Source organism: Stenella coeruleoalba, assembly GCF_951394435.1.
Source record: "Stenella coeruleoalba genome assembly, chromosome: 16".
Lineage (NCBI taxonomy): Eukaryota > Metazoa > Chordata > Mammalia > Artiodactyla > Delphinidae > Stenella > Stenella coeruleoalba.
Window position 1 is genome coordinate 57,797,554 of NC_137162.1, and position 16,985 is coordinate 57,814,538.

The 16,985-nt window shown below is 37.9% G+C and overlaps 1 protein-coding gene across 3 annotated transcripts in view; it reads right to left on the minus strand.

Annotated features, from left to right (window-relative positions):
* The window catches only part of SAMD8 (sterile alpha motif domain containing 8), a 42,667-nt gene that overhangs the window by 23,346 nt on the left and 2,336 nt on the right, over positions 1 to 16,985 (minus strand). For all 3 annotated transcript variants that reach the window (XM_079899928.1, XM_079899929.1, XM_079899930.1), the window contains exon 2: positions 1,311 to 1,903. In XM_079899928.1, coding sequence (XP_079756054.1) covers positions 1,311 to 1,903 — 593 coding nt within the window. The remainder of the gene's footprint in view (positions 1 to 1,310; positions 1,904 to 16,985) is intronic.

Below are 16,985 nucleotides of genomic sequence, written 5' to 3' on the forward strand. Positions count from 1 at the left end.
TGTTGAGGATTTTTGCATCTATGTTCATCAGTGATATTGGCCTGTAGTTTTCTTTCTTTGTGACATCTTTTTTTTTTTTTTTTTTTTTTTTGCGGTACATGGACCTCTCACTGTTGTGGCCTCTCCTGTTGCGGAGCACAGGCTCCGGACGCGCAGGCTCAGCGGCCGCAGCTCACAGAGCCTAGCCGTTCCGTGGCATGTGGGATCTTCCCAGACCGGGGCACAAACCCGTGTCCCCTGAATCGGCAGGCAGACTCTCAACCACTGCGCCACCAGGGAAGCCCATCTTTGTGACATGTTTGTCTGGTTTTGGTATCAGGGTGATGGTGGCCTCGTAGAATGAGTTTGGGAGTGTTCCTCCCTCTGCTATATTTTGGAAGAGTTTGAGAAGGATAGGTGTTAGCTCTTCTCTTCTCTAAGTGTTTGATAGAATTCGCCTGTGAAGCCATCTGGTCCTGGGCTTTTGTTTGTTGGAAGATTTTTAATCACAGTTTCAATTTCAGGGGCACAACGTTTTACAAAAACAAGACAGCACTACAAACTTTCAAAAGATTTTTTAAAACCACAAATATAGGGCTTCCCTGGTGGCGCAGTGATTGACAGTCTGCCTGCTGATGCAGGGGACACGGTTCGTGCCCCTGTCTGGGAAGATCCCACATGCTGCGGAGCGGCTGGGCCCGTGAGCCATTGCCGCTGAGCCTGCGCATCAGAGCCTGTGCTCCGCAATGGGAGAGGCCACAACAATGAGAGGGCTGTGTACCGCAAAAAAAAAAAAAAACCCGCAAATATAAAAACTAATAGTTTTGAGTTTTGTTCTATTCTTATTTTTCATATAATATACTATACTCTTTTTTATGCATTCAGTATTTATAAAAACAGAATACTATTCATGAATCAGTTTGTATTTGTGATAGTTCTAATTTATCTGATGATACATGAGACCTCCCCATATTTTTAGAAGAAGCAAAACCCTGTTCATCTTTTTTTTAAAAAAAGTAAACAAATTCCATTTATTACATATAACATTCCAGGAAACCCTTTTAAAATCTGAAGTGCCCAAGGAGCTATAACATAGCTGTAGAAAAATAAATTAAGCAGTGGTTCTTGCTACTCATCTAGGCTTAAGGTCTAGTTTACTCTAAGAGAAAAAGGCAATTCTAAAGCATCTTTATATAGCACAAGATAAGGCAAATGGGAAGTATATATCAACCAAAACAACAATAATAAAGAATGTAGTTATCATGAATATATCATTATCATTGCTAGTACAGCTATCTTCTACAAACTTGGCAACTAGAAACAAAACTTACCTGTCTAAGAATATATCCGGGAGTGGTGGATAGGTCTGCATGTCAGGCACTCGCTCGTGGACTATAACCATTATGAAAGATGTAAATCCGAACACTATAAAAACATATATACAACTCAATATGGTCTTCCAATACTCTGGGTCCAATCTTCGAATAGAATGTTTGTTTTTACCATTCACATACTGGTATTGATCAGAATTCAAATCAGCGATGGGTCCGTCACAGTCATGTGAAGGTTCCCCATTACAGAGCCACTCTGCATTCTGAAGAGCACTAATGAAAGGGCTCATGGAACTCATGGGACTGTCACTGTTGTATCCCATCTCTTCTAAAACATCAATATGTATTTTCTGCAATTTTCGGACTGACAGCATTAACCTTTTAATGTCCCCTAAGACTTTGATTTCCAGAGGAGGAGACCGGAGATCATATTCAGTCAACGTTAGCAATGTGATTCCATCAAGTCGGTGCTTATTGCATAAAATGTCCACATACTCAAAAAAGCCTTCATCCTTCAGCCAAACAGCTACATGCTTGGTAGTCCAGCGGCGAATGCACAGCTGATTAGGAAAAGCCATTTCCTCTTCCACTGCCTGTCAAGGGAAAACAGGAAAATAAAACAAAAATTTCAGGGTGTCCTAAGAACTCCTTTGAAGACAAAATACACGTAAACACATCAGAAACAGTAATTCATCTACACTGCCCTATTGGCTTCCAGACGAGAGTAAAAGAAACAAAAATTATTCATTAATGAGTAGTTCTCAACAGATTAACATTCTAATAATTATATGCATATAACCCCAATAGCAAAAGGAAAGCTAATGACCGAACATTTTTGCAAAATGTTTTTTTGGTAGTATTTTACAAATGGCTTTTCCACACCACAGCAAGCCATTACTTAATTAGAAAAAGCCTACTGGTGAGAAGAATTGAGAAAAATAACTCAACACTGTTCATAAAATGAGATATATAGAAAGATTTGTTATACGTAAAAATAAATCAAATTTCAGAAATCTTCATGTTCGTGGAATAAGTCTCCCCCCACCCCGCCTCCAAAAAAACACACAACCCCGGGCTTCCCTGGTGGCGCAGTGGTTGAGAGTCCGCCTGCCGATGCAGGGGACGCGGGTTCGTGCCCCGGTCCGGGAGGATCCCACATGCCGCGGAGCAGCTGGGCCCGTGGGCCATGGCCGCTGGGCCTGCGTGTCCGGAGCCTGTGCTCCGCGGCGGGAGAGGCCACAGCGGTGAGAGGCCTGCGTACCGCAAAAAAAAAAAACCACACAACCCCACAAAGGCAGATAGATAACTAACTGCAGGAAACCCCTTAGATTAAGCATATTTCTATCTACTATACAAATAATTTCTACAACAGATATAAAGTCTTTACTAGATATTAAGTATCTATAAATATCTTAACAGCTCATTTCTTTCTATACCTTGAATATTCCATTACAGAACTGAAAAAGGAATTTTCTTCTTAAACTATCATTGAGATTTAGTGATTAAACATTTCAATGTACCATAAATTTGAGGGGCCATATTTTATACTGCAATTATAGTATTTCCTTTTTTTTTTTTAATTTTAATTTTTGGTCTCACCACGTGGTTTGCGGGATCTTACTTCCCTGACCAGGGATTGAACCCTGGACCTCAGCAGTGAAAGCATGGAGTCCTAACCACTGGACCCCTGGGGAATTCCCTATACTGCAATTATAAAAGGCCAACAATGTACTGTTTCAAAAAGTACTAATAATTTTTACTACTTTGATCCCACACAGTTCTGTTTATGTTCTTTTTCCATTTTAAAATGTTCAGTAACTTGGGTCTATATCAGGTTTATAAACTTTATCAGATATACGGGAGACAAAGGCCTACATGGAGAAAAAACCTAGTTCCCTAAAGTACTTTCTCAACTACTAAAGCCTGTGGGCTTTCTGACATTTTCCAGATCTCTAAAGGCCATATTTCCTTCTGAGATGATTTTTTAAAAACACAGTAAGGGGACTTCCCTAGTAGTGCAGTGGATAGGACTCTGCGCTCCCAATGCAGGGGGTCCGGATTTGATCCCTAGTCAGAGAACTAGATCCCACATACATGCCACAACTAAGGAGCCCACGTGCCGCAACTAAGATCTAGTGCAACCAAAATAGATAAATAAATATATTAAAAAAAAAACTCCACAGTAGGTAAACTTTAAAGCATTAAAAAAGAAGAAGAGGGGCTTCCCTGGTGGCGCAGTGGTTGAGAGTCCGCCTGCCAATGCAGGGGACACGGGTTCGTGCCCCGGTCCGGGAAGATCCCACATGCCACGGAGCGGCTGAGCCCGTGAGCCATGGCCGCTGAGCCTGCGCGTCCGGAGCCTGTGCTCCGCAACGGGAGAGGCCGCAGCGGTGAGAGGCTCGTGTACCGCAAAAAAAAAAAAAAAAAAAAAAAAAGAAGAAGAACGAGAAAGAATGACACAACAAACACCCATGTGCCCACTACCCAGCTTGAAAGAAAAAAAAAAAACAGTTCCAATACATATGTTCTGTTTCTTAATCTGGGTATTAGTTATACATGTGAAAATTCATCAATCTGTATACGTATGATCTACATTTTACATATGTTGAACTTGATTTTAAAAGTTTGCTTTAAAAGCAAAACAAAACATCAATACAAGTGAATGTCCTTCCCTGATAGCAACCCCTTCCTCTCCTCTCAGATGTAGTAATTCCTGATTTTAGTGCTTATCATTCCCTTACAACATGCATTTTTGGCTATGAAAACCTTTCTATGCTTCTTTATGCTAAGGAAAGTAAAAAGCTGCTACTTCTGCATTCTTCTATCCACACAAACTCTTGCCATGAATACCTATAATCACCTGAAAAAGGCAGATACTCAACTACCCAAGTACCTCTTATACCATCAAAAGTATTCAGCCAACAAGAAACATGCCCATTAAATATTTGTTTCTTAATTACTAAAAAGCAATCCTAGTTTTTGAAAATCTTAAATCACAGTGTTTCAAAACAGAGCTTTTAACAGTATTAATCCACAATAGCTTTTCAGTCTTAAAAAATTAACAGTACATGCATCTGTAAGGACATGTTTTATATACTGCAGAGCTACAAAAAATTGTACTCAACTTTTTTATTTTTACCTACAGTATATCAGTGTCATCCCAAAGGCCAAGGAATTATGATTTATTCACTTTCAACTCATGGAATTTATACACATTGATATATATAATTTTATATCACGTATTACATATATATAGTTCCATTTTAAATGATTTTGCTATGTTTTAGTCCATATAGATAGCCAGATGGCTTCATCCTACACACTACATACATATCTTTTCCCCAAGGTATTCTCTGAATCATTTCATCCCTGAATATCCAACAAACACATGCTACAAACTCCGCAACAATTACAATGTAATAAGTATGAGAAGCTCTTCTCATACAAGATAAGGCCAGATTCCTTCTGTCATTTTACTTCTATTCTGCTACCTTTCTCCTTTTTCTAACAGCTTACCACCAACGGGCTCCAAGTCACCCCATCCTTTTAGCCTTATTCTTCAGTAGTTTCATCTCACACACTGCTCAAAATGATCTCTTTCATGGGTTTTTTTTTTCTGTCTTATAGCACCTTCAATCTGGCTAACAATCTGTTCTTTACACCCTCAATCTGGCTAACAAACAGGCTTTGATGCTGATGTTTTAGCTGCTAGAAAATATGAGTTATCATACAAGAAAGCCTCCTGGAAGTCTTTGAGCCTGCTGTGGCAATGCCCTAAAAGCATGACACATTGCACTGTTGTGCTTCATCAGGTCAGGGCACAACTGTTAATTGTGTGCTACTACATACTTAGATAACACTATGAAAACCTGCATTAAAGAGGTGTATTAACAGATGATAAAAGGCTTCAAGGCAATTTAATATTTACATTGTACCACAGGAGCTACAGGGGACAGGAGACTTTTAACGAAGAATATGAGAGCTATAAGTTTCATACAAATATACATAATGAAGAAATTAGGTAAGTAAATGTTTCAGAATACTTTCAGCTTTAACCAATAATTAATATGAATCAACTATCAGTTAAAGGGACTTCTGCTTCTGAACAAGATGCAATAAGAGAAACCAGATTTACTTTTCCACCTGAAACAGCTAAAAAATAGATTAAATATATGGGGAGAAAACCAGTTTCAAGACAGTGGGCACCAGACAACAAAGGAGGTCCTTGAGAGTAGGAAACAAGGTGAGCCCTACTGCCCCAGCCATGAGTGGTACACGATATAAACTGGGTGAGACCCAGCAGACTTGGTGAGTTGCAATGGAACTGAGAATCTAGGGAAATCAAGATGGCAGTGTACCTGGGATAGAATACTAGAGAGGAGAAAGATACACAGACAGAGAACTTGTTATGGACTGAATGTTTATATTCCCCCCAAATTCATATGTTGAAATTCTAACCCCCAATAGGATAGTATTAAGAGGTGATTAGGTCATGAAGGCAGAATCCTCGTGAATGGAATTAATGCCTTTATAAGAGACACCCCAAAGAGTTCTCTTCCCTTCTGTCATCTAAAGACACAACTAGAAGCTGACCACCTATGAACTAGGAAGCAGGTCCTCACAGACACCAAATCTGCTGGCACTTTGATCTTGGACTCCTCAGCCTCCAGAACTGTGAGAAATAGATTTGCTGTTTAAGCCACCCAGCCTATGGTATTTTTGTTATAACAGCCTAAGCAGACTAAGATGGAACTCCAGAGATTTGCAAAGGATCTCCCTTGAATAGGCAGCTGAATGCTGATCAGCACATATATGTGAGGAAACCAAACAAGACTGAAAAAAGAACCACCCAGAAAGATTAGAGGCAATAATGCCCAGTATTCACACAAGACCACTAAAAGTGCCTACTATAAACAACCAGACTGGAAAAAAATGAAAAATCTCATGATTCATGGGGCACTGGGTAGAGTACACAATAAGATCTTTCCATAGTAGTAAGGAAGAATTAACCCTAAAAACAGTAGTTCTCAACTGAGGGCAATTTGCCCACCCCAAAATATTTGGCAATTTCTGGAGACATTTGTGGTTGTCACAACTAGGGGATCATCTAAAGACTAGAGGCTAGGGATGCTGTTAAACACTCTACAATGCACAGGACAGCCCCTCACAACAAAGAATTATCTGACCCAAAGTGTTATAGTGCTGATACTGAGAAATCCTGCCCTAAACCTAAACATGTCTCTGGTCCAGCCAAACAAATCTTAAAAGCAGAACCAAAAGGATCAAACTGTTTTCAAGTAATTTAACTACATCCCACAACAAAGCAGAAGAATATTAATAGGCATAAGAAAGTATTCAGCACCCAACAGGTAAAATCACAATGTCTGGCAACCAACCAAAGATTACCAGGCATGCAAAGGAGTAGAAAAATTCATCTATAATGAGTAGAAAATCAATTGAAATTGACCCAGAACTGACACAGATAATAAAATTATCAGACAAGGAAATTAACATAGTTATGATAACTGTATTACATATGTTCAAAAAGTTAAATAGAGATATAGACATATAAAAAAGATCCAACTCAAACTTCTAGAGATGAAATTACAAGATATGTAATAAAAAACACACTGGATGGGATTAACAGCTGATCAGATATTGCATAAGTATAGTAAACTTGAAGACATAACAATAGGAATTATTCAAAATGAAACACAGGAAAAACAGAATTTTTAAAAATGAAGAGAATATTATTCAGCCTTTAAAAGGAATCTTGAAGACATTATGCTAAGTGAAATAAGCCAGACACAAAAGGACAAATATTGTATGATTCACTTGGTAGTCAAATTCATAGAGACAGAAAGTAGATGTTGGTTTCCAGGGACTGTGCAGTAGGAGACAAATACCCATTACTGTTTAATGGGTACAAAGTTTCCATTTGGGATAATGAAACAGTTCTGGAAATGGATGGTGGTGATGGTTGCACAACAATGTAAATGTACTTAGTGCCACTAAACTGTGCACTTAAAAATGGTTAAAATATAAGTTTGTTATGTATATTTTACCATGATTAAAAAAATAAAAGAAAATGAAAAGAATATCAGTGAGAGGTGGGACAACTTCAAACATCTTAATAGATGCATAATTGTAGTCCCCAAACAACAAGAGAGGAGAGTGCAGAAAAAAATATCTGAAGTAACAATGGTTAACATTTTTCAAGATTTGGTGAAAACTATAAACACAAATCAAAAAGCTCAATAAATTCCAAACATTAGAACCACACAAAAAACTATACCACACCAAGGCTTCCCTGGTGGCGCAGTGGTTAAAAATACGCTTGCCAACGCAGGGGACACGGGTTCGAGCCCTGGTCCAGGAAGATCCCACATGCAGCGGAGCAACTGGGCCCGTGCACCATAACTACTGAGCCTGTGCTCTACAGCCCACGAGCCATAACTACTGAGTCCACAAGCCGCAAGTGCTGAAGCCCACACGCCTAGAGCCCATGCTCCCCAACAAGAGAAGCCACCACAGTGAAAAGCACGTGGACCACAACAAAGAGTGGCCCCTGCTCCCACAGCTAGAGAGGGCCCGCACACAGCAACAAAGACCCAATGCAGCCGAAAATAAATAAAAAACAAACAAACAAGCAAAAACAACTATACCACACCATATCATAATCAAATTACTCAAAATCAATGACAATGAGAAAGTAAAAAGAGAGGATACACACATTATACACATAGGAACAAAGATAAGAATGATAGCAGATTCCTCACTGGAAACATTGCAAGCTAGAAGACAGTGAAACAATGTCTTTAAAAGACTGAAAGAAAAAAAAATGATCAGCCTATAATTCTATGACCGGTAAAATGTCGATCAAAAACAAAGGTAAAACAAATACTTTTTCAGACACACAAAAGCTGAATACTTTCATCTCGAGCAGACCTGAGCTACCAGAAATGTGAAAAGGAAGTCCTTCAGGCAGAACAAAAATGCCATCATTTGAAAATATGAATACCAGAAATGGTAGATATATGGGTAAATATGTAAGTAAAATATGTCAACAATAGCACAAAAGTTGGGAGAAATGGACTACTAAAATAAACTCTTCCAGAAGAGGAGGGAATATTTCTGAATTCAGTCCATGAGGCCAGTAGTACCCTGATACCAAAACCAGACAAAGACATTACAAGAAAATAAAACTACAGCCTGAGAGCCCTTACAAATGTGAAAGCAAAAAATTTAAACATATCTTAGCAAATCAAATCCAACAATATTTTAAAAGGATAATACAACATAACCAAGTGATGTTTATCTCAGGAGTGCAAAGTTAGTTTAACACTTGAAAATAAAAATAATTCACCACAGGCTAAAACAGGGAAACCACACAATAACTCAAAAGACAGAAAAGCATTTGGCAAAATCCAGTATTCATTCCCAATGAAAAACTCTCAGCAAACGAGAAATAAAGAGAAACTTCATCAAGTTGATAAAGGACATCTTTGAAAAACCTATGGTTAACATTATACTTAATGATGAAAGGCTAAAGGCTTTCCCCTTAATATCAGGAACAAGGCTGGACTGTCTACTCTCATCATTTTGGTAAAACACTGAGCAATCTAGCCAGTAGAATAAGGCAAGAAGAAGAAATAAAGGGCATACGATTGGAAAGGAAAGAACAAAACTGTATTTGCAGACAATATGATAATCTATGTGGAAAATTCAATGGAATCTACACATACACACAAACACAAGTTACTAGAACTAATAATTTAGTTTAGCAAGATTGTTTAATATCAACATACAAAAATCAATTGTATTTCTATATACTAGAAATAAACAATCAAAAAATTGAAATTTACAAAATAATGCCATTTACAATAGCACCAAAAAATATAAAATGCCCAAGGATAAATCTGACCAAACATGCGAAAAATCTGTAAACTAAAAACTATAAAACATTGCTAAGAGAAATTAAAGATCTAAATAAATAGTGACATGGGTGGGTCAAAAGACTCAAATTTTTAAGAAAATAAAAATGCTGTGAAATAAAATTCATATTTTATGTCCAGACAAGAAGAATTCAAACATAAAAACTTTTTCTCTGCCCTTTGGCCTCCTCTCTCCCCACTACTGAGAACTGTGTATCTATATTACGCATCAACCAAACCTCCCCCGTTGGCATAAATACCTGCTCAGCCATAAAGAGCAACATTCTCCTAGCACCAGCCAGGCAACTCCTTAAAAGATAACATTCCTTCTTGGGACTTCCCTGGTGGCGCAGTGGTTAAAAATCCACCTTTGAATTTGGTAAATTGAATCAGCCTTGTCACCTCTCTTTCTCTTATCCAACAATCAGCCTATCAAAAATATATCCAGGACTTCCCTGGTGGTGCAGTGGGTTAAGAATCTGCCTGCTAATGCAGGGGACACGCAGGGTTCAAGCCCTGGTCCGGGAAGATCTCACATGCTGCGGAGCAACTAAGCCCGTGCGCCACAACTACTGAGCCTGTGCTCTAGAGCCCGTGAGCCACAACTACTGAGCCCATGTGCCACAACTACTGAAGCCCATGCGCCTAGAGCCCGTGCTCCACAACAAAAGAAGCCACTGCAATGAGAAGCCCACGCATTGCAATGAAGACTAGCCCCGGCTCGCCACAACTAAAGAAAGCCCGCATGCAGCAATGAAGACCCAACACAGCCAAAAATAAATAAATAAATAAATGTATTAAAAAAAAGAAAGATAACATTCCTTCTTGATCTTGTAAGGGGCCACACGACTTTTAGATCTGGACTGTGTAACTGTCAATAAAACGTCATTTAATGTACAGCCCTCTGTCTCAAAAAAACTTATATAACTATGCCTACACTTCTTATTGGTGGAACAGCTCTGAGAGCTTTCTGATGTGCTGTTCTTGGGTTACAGTGCTCAATTTGGCTCAGATAAAATTTTCCATTTTTTTCTTAGATTGACTGGTTAATTTTTCATTGACATCCGTCAATTCTTCCAAAATTTGATCTATATATTTCATGGAATCCCAATCAAAATTCCAACAGACTTTTTTATAGATAAACTTATTTCAGTAGTTGATATGAAAATGCAAAGGACACAGAATAACCAAAACAACCTTGAAAAAGAATAAGATTAGATAGCTAATTACAAGACTTACTATATACAGTGTTTGTTTTCTACTGCTGTGTAACAAATTACTGTAAATTTAGTGGCCACTGGCATTTAGGGCCCCCTCCTATTCTGAAAACCAGCTTTTTCTCTGTTGTTTTTCTTTGTTGAATGCCCCTTGTACTTAGAATCTCTTTCTCCAGGAAAAGCCCAGTCCTTTGCTGGCTGATTAGGTCAGGTCCACTAAGATAATTTCCCTTTCTTAGTCAACTGTGCCATATAACATAACATAATCAGAGTGATAATCAGACTCACAGGTCCTTCCCACTATACAAAGGTCACTGGAGGTCATTTTAGAATTCTATCATACTACCCTAATCAAGACAAAGTAGTAATGGCATAAAGATAAACAAATCAATGGTACAGAATAGAGAATCCAGAAATAGACCTACATACATATGGATATCTCATTTTCTACAGACATGCAAAGGCAATTCAGTGGAGAAAGGATAGTCTTTCCATCAAATCGTATTAGAACAAATGAATATCCACATGCAAAAAAAATTAATCCATACCTCTCACCACATATAAAAAATTAACTTGAAATGGATCACAGACCTAATGTAAAATCTAAAACTAGAAAACTTCTAAAAGAAAACACAGGAGAAAAAAAAAAAAGAAAACACAGGAGAAAATCTTTCTGACCTTAGGTTAGGTAAAGATTTCTTAGATATGACAACAAAAGCAAGATCCATAAAAGAACAAGTTGATAAACTGGACTTCATTTGCCTAGGTAGGTGACTGAAGGACTTTTATAGTTTGTAGTCTACAAATTTCTGCATTGTTTGGATCTTTAAAAGTAATGAACTTCTACAATAAAAAGACAGAAAAATATATAGAAGCGATACATATTTGTTGAAGAACATCTAAAATATAATTTCAAAATTACCCCCCAGAGAACTAATGCTTGTAATTTTTTATTTATCTTTCATCCACAGAACTTTCTATAGGAAAAATTTCTATAGAGAAACCATACCATTGGTAATTCTGTATCATTTTTACTTAACATTATTGCATGAGTCCTGTCTAATGTTATCAAACTATCCTTTGAAAAGGACATTCCATTGTATGGCTATACAATAATTTGTCCATTTCCCCACTGTCAGCAACTGTTCACAATTTTATTACTATTACAAATAGTATTGCAGTGCCTTGGGTTAGATTTATAGAAGTAGAATAACAGAATAAAAAAATCTGACATATTATTTAGACACTAACTCCTAGCTACGTCATTAAAGTTTGATCCACATCAAAAAGCTCTGTGTGCAAAGCATGGTACTTGTCCAAAATGTTAACTGGTACATAAAGGAAACATTTCAATTTGAGATAAAATTTAAAAGAAGTTTATTCTGAAATCATGAGCAATTAAGAAATTAGTTATCAAAGGTCAATGTTATTATCAAGGCACTGAGAGAATAGTCCACTCATGCAGAATCTTACCATCAAGAGGCATTACTCAAACTTAGTTCCAACTCATAGATAACAGATAAACTAAAGTAGCTGACTGTTCCGTACAGAGTGGAACAAAACATTTCTTATCTTTTGGATGGACTCTGGTGAGAAATTTTTGAAAACTATTTTTTTAATATTTATTTTTATTTATTTATTTATTTGGTTGCACCAGGACTTAGTTGCAGCAGGCGGGCTCCTTAGTTATAGCATGCATGTGGGATCTAGCTCCCTGACCAGGGATCGAACCCAGGCCCCCTGCATTGGGAACGCAGAGTCCTAACCATTAGGCCACCAGGGAAGTCCCTTGAAAACTATTAAAAAATGCAATTTTCAGCACATCAACTTGTTCATTTACTAGAAAATTTATTTCTTTTCTCTCCAAATTTAATTCATACTAATTAAAGATGTCAGCAGCTTGACAGCAAAAGAGCTCAGCATATTTCCCATGATCTTATCTCCATACTTAATACAATAAAAACAGCTTATCTGGTATTACTTAACAGTAGCATGGCTGTTCTTTAATCAATGAGCCTTTAACGCATACCAATGGAGTGATATGCATTAAATTATCTTCACGATAATATAAATAACTCATTTACTTATTAAAACTCAGTTACCAAATTAAAACTGCAAATACTGTATATTAGGTTTAACAAACTAAGCACAATCAGCCCAGAACTGTAAAAGGAGACAATAACTATCAACAAACTTTTTCCCTATTCTGCCTCACTGAAGCTATTTGTTTTGTCCTATCTTATCTTTGTGACTGAACAGCTGCAGGACAATCTGGCCAACTCCTGGAAATGATGACTTGACTACAAGGAGTATTACCATCTATGAATCACCATTGACTTAGTGCCTGTGACAAATATGATGAATTGGCACTCAGGATCCTTTCACAAATATGATGAAATGGCACTCATGATCCTTTCCGATCTCCCTCTAGTTGTCTTTTGTACTACAGAGGTTAAAAAGGTAAAAATTATTCCCCAGGATCCCTAGCAACTAGGGTTCTAAATGTGAATTAGGTTCAGCCAACTAGATGCTCTGACATGGGAGGAAGGCAGAAAGTGAAGTAGGGGCCATTTTCCTGAAGTTTTGGGTATCCACAAGAAACACTATTGAAATATTGGTTGTATGTGAGTGTACAAGTAATTCTCCAGTTTCTAGTCACTGACTTTGTGTCAGGAAGCAGCTGAAGTTGTAGAGTGGCAGTACTGGCTTTCTAATGCCTGCATCACAGATATGATGTGGGGGGGGGGGGGGGGTGTGTGTGTGTGTGTGTGTGTGTGTGTGTGTGTGTGTGTGTGTGTGTGTGTGTGTGTGTGTGTGTGTGTGTGTGTGTGTGTTAAACTATACATAACTGAATATTTACTATTTTAACCATTTTTAAGTGTACAGTTTAGTGGAATTAAGTACATTTACATTGTGCAATCATCACCACCATCCATTTTTAGAACTTTTTCATCATTCCAAATGGAAACTCCATATTCATTGAACGATAACTCCCCATTGTCTCCTCCCCTGTGCTCCTGTCAACCACCATTCTACCTTCTGTCTCTATGAATTTGACTTTTCTAGATACAATAGTGGAATCCTACAATATTTGTCTTTTTGTGTCTGCCTTATTTTCCTTTGCATAATATCTTCAAGCTTCATCCATGTTGTAGCATATATAAGAACCTCCCTCCTTTTTAAGGCTAAATAATATTCCATTCTATGTATATATCACATTTTGTTTATTCATTCATCCATCAGTAGGCACTTGGGTTGCTTCTAACTCTTAGTTATTGTGAATAATGCTGCTATAAACATAGGTGTATACAAATATCTTTTCAAGTCCTGCTTTCATTTTTTAAAAAATATTTATTTATTTATTTATTTATTTATCTGGCTGCGCCTGGTCTTAGTTGTGGCATTCGGGCTCTTAGTTGCAGCATGCAGGATCTAGTTCCCTGTCCAGGGATCAAACCCAGGCCCCCTGCATTGGGAGTGCAGAGTCTTAACCACTGGACCACCAGGGAAGTCCCTGCTTTCACTTCTTTTGCGTATATATCTAGAGGTGGAATTGCTGGGTCATTTGGTAATTCTGTTTAATTTTCTCAGAAATCACCATACCATTTTCAAAGCAGCATCATTTTACATTCCCACGAGCAACACACAAGTGTTCTAATTTTCCACATCCTTACCAACACTTGTTATTTTTTTTAACTAATTAATTATTTCTTTTTGGCTGCAATGCATCTTGGTTGCTGTGCTCACAGGCTTTCTCCTGTTGTGGCAAGCGGGGGCTACTATTCGTTGTGGAGTGCGGGCGTCTCATTGTGGTGGCTTCTCTTGTTGCGGAACATGGGCTCTAGGTACGCAGGATTCAGTAGTTGTGGCGCTCGGGCTCAGTAGTTGTGGCTCATGGGCTCTAGAGCGCAGGCTCAGTAGTTGCGCCACATGGGCTTAGTTGCTCCGTGGCATGTAGGATCTTCCCAGACCAGGGCTCAAACCCATGTCCCCTGCATTGGCAGGTGGATTCTTAACCACTGTGCCACCAGGGAAGTCCCTATGCAGCTTTAAAAAAATCCCATTAAAATTTTTTAATCCTAAATTAAAATCTTTTCATTGAGCAAACAAAAAACTATTATTTTCCCTTTATAGTTATCAAAAGGTAGTTTACTTTTTCTTAGTAAGCACTGTTTCCAAGTATCTGAATCTGCTATAATTACAAAAGTTTCAAAGACCCAGAACCACTTCCTACCAGTTTTGAAACTCTAGCAGTGATCTTCTACCGTTTTACTATGTCCCACTGAGCAGCAGAATTTGGGATAGCACATTTGAAATAAATTAAATTGTTTTTTCAGTTACATTATCATTCTATTGGCTGCACTTTAGCCTTGGGACATTTTTTTTGCTGCACAGACCATGCACTATTATATACCGTTATTAAAAAAGGCTGTCATGTATACCAAAGAACACAAACCTTTTCTGACTCCAACTTGCCTTTAAACTAAGACTTCCACTATCTGGTTGTACCTAATTCTCTACCACATTCAGAACTGTCTCAGTTCAATGAATAAGAATCAGTTCAATGAATAAGAATCAGACAACACTGTGCAGGTTATATCCTCAGTTGTAGTAAAAGTTTTTACACAATGGTCAAAATTTAGTAGTAAGTTTGATGAAAAATCCTTAACCTGGCAAAATGTCAGAGCACACCAGTAAAGAAGCCAAGTGTATAAAATTCAAATTTTTATTCTAATCATTAAAATAATATTTGGGCAGGCTAGTAGTGGTCTGACAGATTGACTGGTAAAAATCTTCATTTTTAAATATGCTACACCCCCAAATCAAATCAACGTAATAGAAAATGAGAAACTTGCTCAAGACTTCAAACTCCATTACAATATTGTGCAAATATACTGGATTTGGCCCCAAAATTTAATGTATGGTCTGGCAATCTCTGACTTTCATACCAATGTTGTATTGATGAAACTGACATAGATTTAATTTAGTCTCAAAGTTCCACACTAAAGCCAATTTGCAGGCATTTCCAATAACTCAGTGACACAGCTTAACTTAGGAACTTTAGGAAGACCCTAAATTAGCAGAATTCATGGTTCTCACCTCCTACTAGAATTTCTTACCTGTCAAGAACTTTAAGAGAACAGAAAAAAGGGTCAAGATAATAGATATAGGGCTTCCCTGGTGGTGCAATGGTTAAGAATCTGCCTGCCAATGCAGGGGACATGGGTTAGAGCCCTGGTCCGGGAAGATCCCATATGCCGTGGAGCAACTAAGCCCGTGTGCCACAACTACTGAAGCCCGTGCACCTAGAGCCCGTGCTCAACGACAGTGCAGCCACTGCGATGAGAAGCCCTCACACCGCAACAAAGAGTAGTCCCCACTCACCACAACTAGAGAAAGCCTGCGTGCAGCAACGAAGACCCAGTGCAGCCAAAAATAAAATAAATAAAAATTCCTCGCCCCCACTGCCAAATCTCAGAGCATAAAATAAATAAATAAATAAATAGATAAATATCTCTTGTCCTCAGCCACAATTCAAAAGCTACACTAAGCCCACAATAAATATTCAAGACAAATACAAACATAGGTCTCTGCCTCCACAATAGTCTTCTAAGGTACATGTCATAAAACTCTGTTTAACAGTGAAACACCGTGCTGAAACTATTATGACCAAGTTTTCCTAGTTTCTACCATCCTAAACAAAAGCCAAGATAGACTCATATTATGTTACATTCTGCAGTGAGGTGATTTTATTACTAGTAGGGCCCATCATTTAGTGAAGTAACAAAACATTTCAAATATGGAAGCCTGAAGTCTGGACTCAGCTAGGTTAAGATCCACTTAGGATGGTGCTATGTGTATGGGAGGAGGGGGTACAGGTCTGTCACAAATCCATATCCACATATTCAAATGGCAAATTACCAGTGACAAAGGCAGCATGTAAACACTGAATTGTTCTCAAAGGATACCTGGCCCATGCTCCTCTAATTTCTAGTTAACCTCCTGATTTCTCAAAGCCAAGAGAATCATAAGACCTAAAGTAAGAATCACTGTTATGATTAATGGCTGTGCTAGGTACATCCTACTATTAACACCATAGTATTACATCAGGCCTGGAGGTAAGAATTTTGAAAGAATAACTAGTTAATATGGTTATTCTTATAAGACAAAATAATGATGATATTCATTAGAACATCTGTGATTCAACATTTTCCCAAAAACAATGTTCAAATTTCTTTTCTCAGAAAAGTCATGAAAATGTCTCTAAGTCAGCTATCGCAAAGTTCTGAAAAAGCATTGAAGATCTTAGTGATTAACAAAATAAAAATGTTTACAAGTAGTTGTGCAAAGTAAAGAGTCTTTGCAGAATGGCGATGATGCTACTGAAATCAAAAGTGATTATCTAAATATATCTGCATCTTCTGCCACAGCAGTCATAATGGCTTCTAATGGAGTAATATAGATTTTCTTGCCTTAGAGAAACTGCTCTACCATAAAACTGATTTTATTTACAACTAAGTGGC